General features: G+C 45.4%; 2 protein-coding genes across 2 annotated transcripts in view; one reads left to right on the top strand and one right to left on the bottom strand.

Annotated features, from left to right (window-relative positions):
* Window positions 1–536, top strand: part of LOC126529857 (cytochrome P450 3A8-like) — a 32,205-nt gene extending 31,669 nt beyond the window's left edge. The window contains exon 11 of the mRNA XM_072288139.1: window positions 162–536. Coding sequence (XP_072144240.1) covers window positions 162–245 — 84 coding nt within the window. The 3' untranslated portion in view covers window positions 246–536. The remainder of the gene's footprint in view (window positions 1–161) is intronic.
* A 6,643-nt stretch (window positions 537–7,179) lies between these two features.
* The window catches only part of LOC126529854 (disintegrin and metalloproteinase domain-containing protein 10-like), a 29,507-nt gene continuing 24,064 nt past the window's right edge, over window positions 7,180–12,622 (bottom strand). The window contains exons 10-11 of the mRNA XM_055070205.2: window positions 9,601–9,699; window positions 7,180–7,474 (exon numbers count right to left, since the gene is read on the bottom strand). Coding sequence (XP_054926180.1) covers window positions 7,276–7,474; window positions 9,601–9,699 — 298 coding nt within the window. The 3' untranslated portion in view covers window positions 7,180–7,275. The remainder of the gene's footprint in view (window positions 7,475–9,600; window positions 9,700–12,622) is intronic.

Below are 12,622 nucleotides of genomic sequence, written 5' to 3'. Positions count from 1 at the left end.
CTACAAACATGCCCACTGCAACATATATGCGCTTTCAATCGCACCACTCGTCTAAATGAACGAATAGCTTTCCAGAGGCGTTCGCCTGTTCTCCTACATTGGCAATCACCGTCGATGGTTTTCGCACATTTCATTTTTTTTTTCTCTTTCGTCATCTGCAGGTGCCCCTCAAGTTCCTCCCAGGCGTCGGCATTATGAATGCTAAGAATGTCACCGTGGGCATCAGGGAGAGGCCGGGGCGGTGACGCTGGACGAATGTGTTGTGCGCGAAATATTTGAACGAAAAAACCAGTCAGAAATCGTTCAAGTATGTACCAACTGACCCAGATTTCAACCCTTCCGCGAAATATTGGCAGCAACGCGAAGCGTCACCCGCTTTTACAGTGTCTTGATGCCCGTACATGGCCTATCAAAAGAAAACTTCCGCGTACATAAAAGTTGCGCTTTATTTCCTTTAGCAGCTGGCGCAGCTTGGAATAAACTTCTTTGTACAGAGTCTTTTTGCTGGAGCATATAAAATCCTGTAACCGTTTCAACACCTCGTATGAATGCTCTTTACGCAGTAGGGAAGCAAAACGCATGACCACGGGACACAACACTAAACAGAATTCGAAAAGAGAACGGCAACCACAAAGGAGGAATTACGAATTATAAACGCAACATATGTATACGCTGAAAAATGCGAAACTGTGTAAAAGGACGCATTTTTATCCCTTTTTGAACAAATTTGAGCATGTCATAATGGAGGCACAGTAAATCGCACGTTTTTCTCGTGTCTTTCGTATTTTTTTTTTTCGTTAGTGCAACTTTAACGGGTTTGTCGGCGTTTCTGTAGCTGACGAATGTGTATAAGTGAGAGCATGGCTAAAGTGAGAAACTTAAAACACATGCGAAATGCGTCAAGACAGCAACTGGGGAACTAGTAGGCGATCATAAATTTTCATGGCAGAAAATGCGCTATTTGCGTCTCGCGCATTAACTAGACTTCGGTAGGTCCTGTGATTACAGTCTAAATCTTAAAAGAGTTGTCAGGAGATATGTGTCAAATACTAGCCAAACTTCTTGACATTGTTGCATGGTGTCGTCACATGTTTAATGCGCCAGTCTTTTTTTCATTGGTGCAATATGCGGAAACCACCACGTGATATGCTTGATTGATTGATTGATTGATTGATTGATTGATTGATTGATTGATTGATTGATTGATTGATTGATTGATTGATTGATTGATTGATTGATTGATTGATTGATTGATTGATTGATTGATTGGAGCTACTCGAGGCAGATCAGGCAAGCAGGCCCTCTGAAAATGTTGTGCGCTGTTCCTTCGAGATTGAAATAGATTTTCATAGAGCACAATCCAGAGTGCATGTTGCGGCTGATGGCGGTGCTTTTGTTTATGGTATAGGAAGACTTAGGAGCTAGCAATTACAAGAACGTCTGCCTTTCGTAAATGCCATTTCGACAGTGTAGATGACCTAACAGTAAGGACGACTATTCAGCGCCATATGGGCAGTTCTGCTTTTTATAACTGCTGTAGGTGTAACTGACAGTGAGTGTTGCCATTTCAGTGAATTTGTCGCTAGATTTAGCGACTCCTCTGTATGGCGACAAATTTTTCTGTGTAATGACCCGATGCTTTTCTTTAGCGACGTGACAGAACAACTGGTGGCATTTTAGAGACTCCGTAGTTAGGAAAGTTTATTCAAAAATCGTCTTCTAAAAGGCACTTTATTATTCAAAAGCTACACGTAAGCAGCTCAAGTCGGGTGTGCGACGCATGGACTCTGTGACCATGAAGAAGCAACAGTCGCGTTCACATCGGTGGTCTTAAACTGTGCTTCACTGCATGGTGACCTTCACGAGATTTACAATGTGCTCACAAAAATCCTTTGTTGTTGTTGTGTTCTTTTTATTTACGAAACCAATATTAATGGATGTTAATTAACGCTTCGTGTTCAGCACTTTCACTAAATTCGTTTGCCTGGTGGACATCTGCAATAGTAGCAGTCACTGTAAAGATGAGATTTATAACACAGCAAGAGCAGCAATAAGAAGACAGATTGACTGTCTGAAGGGGTAGATATTGGAACAGCTGGACTCTTTCACGCGAGACTGGGGACACCGCTTCCCTATCTTATGGCTTTTAGACGAACCAATACTTTCTGGTAAATCAAGGAACGGGGGCGTAGCACATCTGCAAAGGGTCAAATAATTGTGATCGCCGTGTCAACATTCGTCGATGTGCATGCCGCAGAATTTCGCTTTTCTTCAAGGAGCGCCGAGAACTAGACAATTTGCAGGGATCTTGTGGATAAAGTGCCTTCGCGCGCTAGGAAAATCAGCATCAGTTTAAATCGTACTACAATTGTAACCTCAGAATCTCAAGGTAAACAATGAATTTCAGCTGTCATTTTCTGTTGTTCGGCAAGTATAACATAAGCAAACTAAAGTGATTAAGTAATGTAAGTAAAGTAAAGGCTATAATATAGTATAGTATATAATATAAATAAAGTATATAATATAAGTAAAGGCCCACTACACATTGCTGGCCAATTAACTGTCGCTTCCTCACTCACATGAACCCTAGACAAACGTGACACGTTTCGATAAATGGTTTACGCCACATTAGCTTATATTAAAGTGCTTCAAATGTTTACTCAAAATTTGCTCAAAAGCTTTAGATAGAAATTTAGCGACCTTCCAGCAAAATTTTGGCACATTGGAGACGCGTCAAAAGTTTATGGCAACACTGGTAACTGAGATGATCGATTAAAATGAAAATCGATAGTTTATATAAGCCAGTCATTCAACGGCTATGTGTGTCACGAATTAGTGAGGCTCAACCTTAAATCTCGACACGAGAAATTAGCTTTCGGAAACTCATAAATATTTCTACCCAGCCGCCGCGGACAACGACCGCTCGTGATGTCACCCTACTGACCTTTTAAAGCCAACCCGCCGATGATGGCAACACCACCTTTAACACAGATATGGCCACCTACCGAAACGTTGGCCAGCCTTTTGAAGTACTCGATCTACTTCGATCTTCCAGTGTTATATCCCGGCCACGGCGGCCGCATTTCGATGGGGGTAGAATGGGAAAACACACGTGTACTTAGATTTAGGCGAACTTTAAGGAACCCCTGGCGATCCAAAATCCTGAAGTCCCCAAGCACGGTGTGCTTTATAATCAGATGGTTGTTTGAGCATATAAAACCCCATAAATAAATTTTTTCCAGTGTTACGTAAATTGCGACAACATCGATTCTACGGAATCACCGAGGTGGAGGCTGTATCTATCTATTTCGACAATGTTGACTGTAGAATGATTCCCAATGACAGTCGCGCTATAGTGCAACTAGCTCGCTGCGTGTGGGGTCGTCGCCGGTGCATCAGCCGCAAATGCACCGAAAGTTGTACCTTGATCAGGATCATGCGCTTCGAAAAGAATACATTCAGCTGCAGTGATGGACTGAACGACGTGCTCCAAGCCGGACACTTCTGATCAAGTTTAGTACATCAAATGTTTTGAACGACTAAGCAGCTAATTGTGGGCACCACTAAATATAAACGCGCAAAAGTGACACGGCCATTATACCAATTTTGACACCTCGTGTGCAGTTGCGTGCAGTACACCATCGTTTTTCCAGCAAATCTAGGGTGCGTAGCGGTATTTCCCCAGGTTTGCACACTTACTGCTCACGTGCTTTGTTGCCACGGTTTTTCCTGCAAAAATTCATTTACAAGAAGTTCCATCTCAATAAAATAATATCGCTAATGTTTACGCACAAACGAAGGTAAGTCACAAAGGCTAGATGACTTGTAACATGCAGCCACCGATGATGCTCCGAGGTCTTCGTTGATGCCTGTCTTGCGTACAGTTACAAATTGTTCCGTCTACGCGTGGTAGTATAAAATTTCTGCGAACAGTGTTCAAAATCACTCCTTGTAAGAAAGCAAGCTGGACATCTCGTGCACTAAAGCTTAAGAAAACCAAAATACTCTTAGCTGTGGTTTGAACGGTGACCGCATTCCGGCTTGTGACCGGAATGGAAACAAAGTGGGGCTGCGCGCGCGTACGTCTGCAATCAAACAAAGCAGTGAACGTCACAGGCCAGCAAAGTCCCTGAAGAAGTCCAGCGGGTGGTGGATGCTGTCGCTGATCTTGCGATAGGGCATCAAGAGCGGGTTGCTACTGGGCATGTGTACCGCGCACACGCGGATGACGGCCACCGCCACTGCGCTGCCCATCGCCAGGCACAGGAAGGTCAGGTACCAGTACTTCTGCACGAGTGTACCAGACGTTCACAGGATGCTCTTAGAAAGTGTCTAAGATGACACATTAAACAATATATGCAAAAATTTACCTAATGTTTTCATTAATTCCAAAAATGTATCTGAGCAGAATACAAAATGTTAAGAAAAATATGTCGTTACTTTCAAGATGCTTTCAGCATACAAGGCATTGCACAAATGAAACAAAGTTCTGCATCATTGAAGCGCTTTATATTTTTTAACTGAGCAATAGGGTATAATGACTGAACTCTTTCGTTTCCCCTCAGAAAGCCGCTGACTTCTTTTTAATTTGCGTTAGCCAGCCTTTCCACATTTTTTTTTAAATATCGCCGCGAACGCTAGAATAACTATACGTTTAAAAATTGAACTGCCGTTAAAGTGGGTTGGAAAGTACCTTAAGAAAGCTTACTAACTACAAATAAGCAAGTATTTAAGCTACACTAGTAAATGCTGCTTTTCAAAATCATTTCTGAAATACGAATGTACTCAGTAAAATATTTAAGATACAGTTATTTGGTCAATAGTATTTGAGATATCTATGAGCCTTACCTGTACTAAGAATGTCTGCAGTGCTTCACAATTAAACTCCACTTTACACAAGAAATCATATGCGCCAGCACTCACAAAGAAAAACAGTGAACCTCTTCGGGGCCCCACGAATTAAACGAGACATCCAGATCGCAGCTACGCGCGAGCACTTCTTCACGCACGTACTAGGAATTTATTCAAAGTCTTATGACAGAAACGCCAACTTTCACTATGTGCACTTGGTCAGACAGTCGCCTTGATTTTAGGTACGATACCTGCGCATCTCACGCGTTCTTTTAAGACGTTAAGCCACACAAATTCTTTCATTCCTTTCTTTTTTATTTCTGAAGTAGTTCCAGCATGGGGGGGGGGGGGTGCCACTAACCTCGTTTAGCCAAATTTCAATGAAGATGCTCGCACATCATTATTTTCCTCATCACCGTCTCATTATTATTATTGTCGTCGTCGCCAGCCACAACAACAACGAGATATAGTGGAGACAGAGCATCTGGTTGAAGTGCGTTTCTGAAAGCGAGGACGGCATCTGAGATCGGGGGGCGGCGGGCAGCGCGTTGCGCGACCGCAGAGGCCACAGTTCGGGGGCAAGTAAGCAGGAACAAAGCGCATACCGCCAGGGCATCGACGAAGTCGGGCGGGCCGAACGTAAGCCATCTCAGCCTGGCGAGCGAGCTTTGGGCGTCTATGAAGCGACAGCGCCGAAAGGCATCGCAGTAGCCGCGCAGGCCATCGCAGGCAGCGCCGGGTTCCATGCGCCGGTGGCAGAAGTCCTTCATGCGCTCGAATTTGCACGCCTCGAGGCACTCGCTGCCGGGCACTGCGAAAGGCGCCCGATGGTCGCCCGGTGTAGCCAGCGGCAACGTATTGCAGAGCACGCGTGCGCGCATTATGAAGTCGTCATTTCATCTATTCTCCTATCACCAAACTTAAGAAGTTCCGAACTCGCGTCTAGCCTCTTCTAAAAAGAAAACCAAACAAGGAAATAAGGAAAAGAAAAAAAAGGAAGAAAGGATATTCTGCTAGTAAAGCTACCCTCTCACATTTGTCCGATTTCCTTTATGAAGTACTCGATAAGCTAAAAACTGTTGTTTTTTTGCACAATAAGCACTGCTGTCAACGTATGCTTGACTGCTTGTTTGTTTGCTTGACAGATTGTTTAATCGGTCTGTTCACGGCGTCACCACGAGGAAAACGCTAGGAGTGGAGCAGTACGCGAAAGCGCGTGCAGCAGGTGTTCACATTCAGCTATCGCAGTCACGCTACATTGACCACAACCTAACCTGGCTCACAAGACAGATGGGGGCTCGTCGACCTGGAAAAGTGTAGCGTCGGCGCTGCTGGGACATGTTTCAGTGCTTGGTATTTGCGCGCGTTGAATCAGTGCCTCGATATGCGATTTCGTCCTACCCTATCACGTCCAGTCAAATCATTTCCTCTCCTAGCACTATACGAGTCGAGTTACTCTACAACGAACGCCTTTACAACGAAATGACCTGTATAACGAAGGAATGATCCTGTCGCGGTTCTATTGTTATGGTCGCGCACCGCGCAGCTCACAACGAAGTGACCTGCATAATTTTTTTTTTCGCATGCCCCAAGCACGTTCTTATGAAGGCGTTCGACTGTATGTGTCGTCTTATATTTTAGTACCAACTTTTATTACGTCCCTTACATTGTCATGCCATTATCTGTCACTGGAAGTAAGTATCTGGCACTGGAAGTGGTAAGGGAATACATCTACTTAGGACAGGTAGTGACTGCGGATCCGAATCATGAGACTGAAGTAATCAGAAGAATAAGAATGGGCTGGGGTGCGTTTGGCAGGCATTCTCAGATCATGAACAGCTGGTTGCCATTATCCCTCAAGAGAAAAGTATATGACAGCTGTGTCTTACCAGTACTCACGTACGGGGCAGACACCTGGAGGCTTACGAAAAGGGTTCTACTGAAATTGAGAACGACGCAACGAGCTATGGAAAGAAGAATGATAGGTGTAACGTTAAGGGATAAGAAAAGAGCAGATTAGGTGAAGGAACAAACGCGAGTTAATGATATCTTAGTTGAAATCAAGAAAAAGAAATGGGCATGGGCAGGACATGTAATGAGGAGGGAAGATAACCGATGGTCATTAACTGTTACGGACTGGATCCCAAGGGAAGGGAAGCGTAGCAGAGGGCGGCAGAAGGTTAGGTGGGCGGATGAGATTAGGAAGTTTGCAGGGACAACATGGCCACAATTAGTACATGACCGGGGCAGTTGGAGAAGTATGGGAGAGGCCTTTGCCCTGCAGGGGGCGTAACCAGGCCCATGATGATGATGATGGTCGTGATGATGATATCTGTCACGCGCATGCGCAGCCGCAACCACGAGCGCACAAACACGCACGCGTTCATGCCAGCGGCTATCACATCGGCTGGTGAACAAGCGCCATCACTCACGGTCCTCCTGGCAAGCGATGAGGCACATCTGTTCGGGCGTGCGGCCGGGGCCGGTGAGGAAGCACTGGTTCAAGTTGTACTGGCGGCAGACAGAGTGCTGGCACTCTCCGGCCTCGCAGAGCTGCGTGCCTCGGTTGCACAACGTCCCATCGGGCTTCCAAGCCGACGGAGGACACTCGCTGTTCATGCCACTGTCGGGAAGCTTCTGTCAAGGCGCGTACGCAAGTTTTTTCTGACTATGAAAATGAAGGCAGACATCTTTTCCTTCCCAGTGCGCTTCTACAATGCCGTTGGCCTATTTCTGTCTTCCAAACGCAACACCAGCGCTTACATCGGCACTTTTTGTGCGTCGGTGCCCAGAAAACGTCGTGGTAGACATCGGTGTTCTCCATTTGTGCCATGATTGTCAGCATTGGTCGCCACGTGAATAAGACGTGATGCGAATACAGCATTTACATATTATAGTGCTTTAGCCGCAAACGTATGTTCACAACAAATACGATAAGTCAGGATGTCAACGCGAAATTCCGTTCTGTTCGCTTAGCTGTGTTGAGGCAGAGATTCACAGATTAGGAGACCCCCCTCCTCTTAACTTTCCGGGTATTCTCAACAACCAGAAGCTGATTGCTGTTTGCTCAATACTCTACCGTGCGTCCCCGCTAACGCTAGCGAAGCTGTTAAAAAAAAAACATTGTATAAAACCTACGGGGTTCGTTCACGAGAGGTTTGACGACCGAACAGTGTAGGTGTTATTTCGCACTGTGTTTTTCTGTTCCTTTTTTTATATATATAACAGCTTGGCTAACCTTAGCTGGGGTACCCTATTGAGACACACACATTGCCTACCTGGGTCTAGGGCACCTAAGATTTATATAGACGATAGCTTAGCTTGCTTTCACTATAGCAAATCAGCAGCTATTTTATCCAAAAGGCAGTACTAATCCGTTTACGGTTCTCAAAAACATGAGAACGTAAAACTGATCAGTGCAATAAGTAATTAGGTCCAGTACCTGGCTGACATACGTGCATTGCATTCGCGTTGTTATATTTGAAAGCCCAAAATTTCGGACAGTTCACAAGTGTAGTTTCTGATTCTGCAGGTAATTGAAGCCTCCATGAAAAATATTACGTTTGAAGTCCGACTCGATGCGTCACGACCGGCTCGCAAGAAACAGGCATTTTTGACCGCCATTGCTGCTTAACCGGATGTGACACAACTGAGCACTTTGAGAATCATCGCGGCTACTCGGTATGGCTACCGATATTAGGCGCGGCTGCCCGCGCTGCGCTGAAGATTTCGGAGGCAACGTGCTGGGATTTATGTTGTATTCGATAACCACCAAGTGCAAGCTTCGCCCGCTGAGCTCGTAATAATAGAAACATTTATTGTTTTATAAAAGATTGTTTCGATTGCGTACCTATACTTATTTATAATCAGTTTAGCCAAAGTAAAATATTGTTCCAGTTGGCCTTTAAATGAGGTCCAAGAATCTAAAGTGCTGTGTACATAGAAGACGCTGATGAAACAGAAACACTCGGTGTGATCAAATCCCCTGCTAATCCACCGAGATGCAAAGTTTTTACATATACTGATATGGTACGTCTTGCCATAGCTGATTACTGTTACCACAAAGTGTGATGAAAGTTAAAATTAAATTCTAGAGTTTTTTTTTACCTGCCAAAACAACGACCTAATTATGGGTCACATCGTAGTGGAGGACTCCGGATAACTTTGTCCACCTGGGCTTCTAAATTCACGATACACGAGCATCTTTGCACTCCGCCCCCATCTATATGCGGTCGCCGCGGCCCGGATACAACCCCGTGACCTCGCACTCGATCAGTAGCGCAACCCCATATAGTCACCTACTTACGGCGGCGATTTCTAATTGGCACGAAACATAGTGCCACGCCAGAAGGAACGCTCTGTCTGTGTGTGTGTGTGTGTGTGTGTGTGTGTGTGTGTGTGTGTGTGTGTGTGTGTGTGTGTGTGTGTGTGTGTGTGTGTGTGTGCGTGCGTGCGTGCGTGCGTGCGTGCGTGTGTGCGTGTGTGTGTGTGTGTGTGTGTGTGTGTGTGTGTGTGTGTGTGTATGTGTGTGTGTGTGTGTGTGTGTGTGTGTGTGTGTGTGTGTGTGTGTGTGTGTGTGTGTGTGTGTGTGTGTGTGTGTCGTACCTATTTATCTACATGTCCCGTTGAGGCGATTAATCGCAACTGAACACGACTGGCGAAGAAGCCCACATGCTCGTCTCGTCGCCCTCATCGGTGCGTTATGCACGCTTCCTCGAGGATAAACTGTTTCTCCTCATGCAAGGATACTCGCAGAAAGTCGCGTACTGGCACTCATCTTCTGGTCGGCAGGGTTGCGTGGTGTTATGAATGGCACAGTTCTCGCTGCAGCAGGCACCGTTGGTCGGGCTGAAACAGTTGCGTGGGATGTAGTGGTCATATTTGTAGGGCACCTTCATTTTCTTATTGCAGAGGTAGACGAATATCAACTTTCGCCAATACAAATAAAATACGAATAGCGAGTGTCGAATATCGAATATTCAAGCACAGATGCATATATTTACTCAGGAAATATTTATTTAGGTATAAGTATGCGCCACTCCTGTCTGACTAGACTCAAGAAGACTTATCAGGGACAAAGGATAACCTTCAAGCATAATATCACTAATCAGAATCAAAATCAGAATCTGTTTATTCTGATGTGTCAAATGTCACTAAAACGAACTGCGCAAATACTCTCTCAACAACTTTATAGCCTCGTTGCAAACGAACTTGTCAAGAAGAATGGCGGCATGCTGTACGACTGGACTTCCAATTATCCTAAATAAATGGCGGTCGAAAAAGATCAAAAGTTGTGTAGAAAGAAAGAAAAGAAGTTGTAGGACTTGTGTGCTTCAGACACCTCTATAAGGACTGCTTGCAAGGAAAACATAAGCTGTAGCGTAAAAAAGTCGCACTTTCGCCCGAAAGGTGCAGCATCGATTGCGATAGCAAATTAGTACGCAGCTATACGAAGTAAGAATAATATTATCGGCCGTGCAAACATGTCAACATTCGCTTACTAACTAAATTCACAAGCACGGCGTCTCGCGCACTCAGGTAAACATGAACACATGTCGTCCTATGACCGCGGCAAGTTGCTGTCGAAACGCTGAAGTGAAGAAGCGCCACAGCGGCCGAATCGATCTTCGTGCTGCCTCTCACTTAAACGCGAATGGAAATAACTTTATTTTGAATCCGGCAAATTTGACGACCCGGGCTTAGGTCTCCCATGAGGGGACTTCGAGGCCTTGCCTCGTCGCCGCCTCTCGGGCTTGCTGGACAGCCCACTCTTGTGTCTTGAGGTTGGAGCTGCGCAGAGCGGCGGCCCACATCGACGCGAACAAAACGTTTAGTTAAACGCGAAAAAAACGTCGAAAACACAGCGCATACGAAGCTACCGGCACTGGATGCACTCTGCTCACGTTGCAAATCGCTTTCAAGATATGGTGGCCGCGCGGTCGCGCCGTAATCAGTAGCCGCCTAAAACCCTTTAAAATTCGTAAAGTAGTGACACTCTCCTCCTCCGCTTTCACTCCTCCTTGTTTCTCCTCTCTTTCACGCTCCCTCCTCGACCGTGGCGCCGCCTACACTGCTCGAGCGTAGCAACGGCGCCAACATGCGCTCCTCGCCACTCCGTAGACGCTTCTCGAGCAAAAATGGCGCTGATGCGCGGCGCGAGGGCCCACGTGACGCTATTAGGCCAATAGCGACGCGGCTACGGCCTCGACCAGAGCGCGCGAGGAGGAGGCGGCATTCTTCAAAGCGTGGCAGTACTTTGCGAAGTTTAAGGGGCTTTAGCAGCCGCCGGAGTATAACGCTCCCCCTCCCCCCACTTCCCTCGCGCCACCCCCGTGCCTCACGCGCTACAGGAGTGGGCACGCTTCCGCCCCGCCTTCCTCCCTGGCGTGCCCGAGATTGAGCCTCGGTCGTTGGCTGACCACCGCACGCTTTCACTTGAACACACAGCGTATGGCGCGCGGCGAAGATGTTATCGTGCTTGGACTTTATACGGAACCTAGCGGCGAAGGCAACGACGACGGCAGAAATTAGCTTGGAGTGTTCATATAGTTCATATAAAAACAACCCTGCTACGTGACTAGTTTGCCACTAACACTAAATGACAAACTACAAGAAAAAGTCATAGTTTGCCATGTAGGTTGCCGCCGGGAAGCAGAAAACAAAGCTTGCATTACTGATTTTGTTTCTGCATTGCTCCGAAAACTTTCATCGTTGTTCCGCGCCTCATAAGTTGCGATGCTTTCTTCAGCAGACAGAGAACAGAAACCAGACTAACATTCGGCTGTGGCAAAGTGTGCAGTTAGTTTCGAATATACGAAAATACAAGATATGTTCTTTTCGTGTACTGATACGAATAGTTAGTCTGTAGTATTCTATTCGTATTCGAAACTTCGAGTACTTGTGCATCCCTACTTTATTGGGAAAGCTAACATACGGCGCCGGAAGCGTCGGTGCGGAATCGAGCCACTGCTAACATTGCATTTTTAAAGAAACATCAGCACAATTTGTTGGATTTGTTAGTGGGGTTACCTTATTGAGAAAAAGAAATGCACGTATGCCCCATCGTTTAGTTTTCCATATAACTAGCTAGAACTTGTCCGGTATTAAATTTTGGAGTGGCACATCCACCGACGATGCTAGTAAACGAATCGGACTGTAGTAAGGGTGATGGACGCACGTTACATAGTTGTCCTTATAGAAAGAAAACTCGCTAATATGTGTTGTCAAAAAATTTATAAGCTCTTCTGAAAAGTATCAAACGTGTGCACTAAACAGGAAAAGGCATAAGCAACTGCACATCACAGAATACCGAAAAAATTAATACCCGAACAAGGTTACACGCCAGAGTGATCATTTCAAAACATCTTTCAGACTAATCTAGAAACAGGAAAAGAAAACTTGGTAAAACACACATAATGATGTTCGAAAGAATACTTGAACATTTTGCACAAAAGCAATTCCGCAGCAAATATTTTTTGTCAGTGTATAAAGGGCTGTGTCCTCAAATGGCATTATTATTAAACTTGATCCCCGATTATTCAATTCATTTTTAGATGAGACAGTGGGAAAAACCCGTTGTACGTTGTGGCACGAGAAGCGCAATTTTTGATTCCTATTTGTAAGCGCAAATATTATTGCCTCTAATTTTTTGATGACAGTAACCTAACATCAGTATCAGTGATTCACTATAATCTGTGAACAATACCATTGCTACAGCTAGCCTGCACACCACTCAAGACACAAAAATGTTATTTTCTAGACTTTACAAAGG

Source organism: Dermacentor andersoni, chromosome 5, assembly GCF_023375885.2.
Source record: "Dermacentor andersoni chromosome 5, qqDerAnde1_hic_scaffold, whole genome shotgun sequence".
Lineage (NCBI taxonomy): Eukaryota > Metazoa > Arthropoda > Arachnida > Ixodida > Ixodidae > Dermacentor > Dermacentor andersoni.
This window is presented reverse-complemented; position numbering and strand designations above follow the sequence as displayed.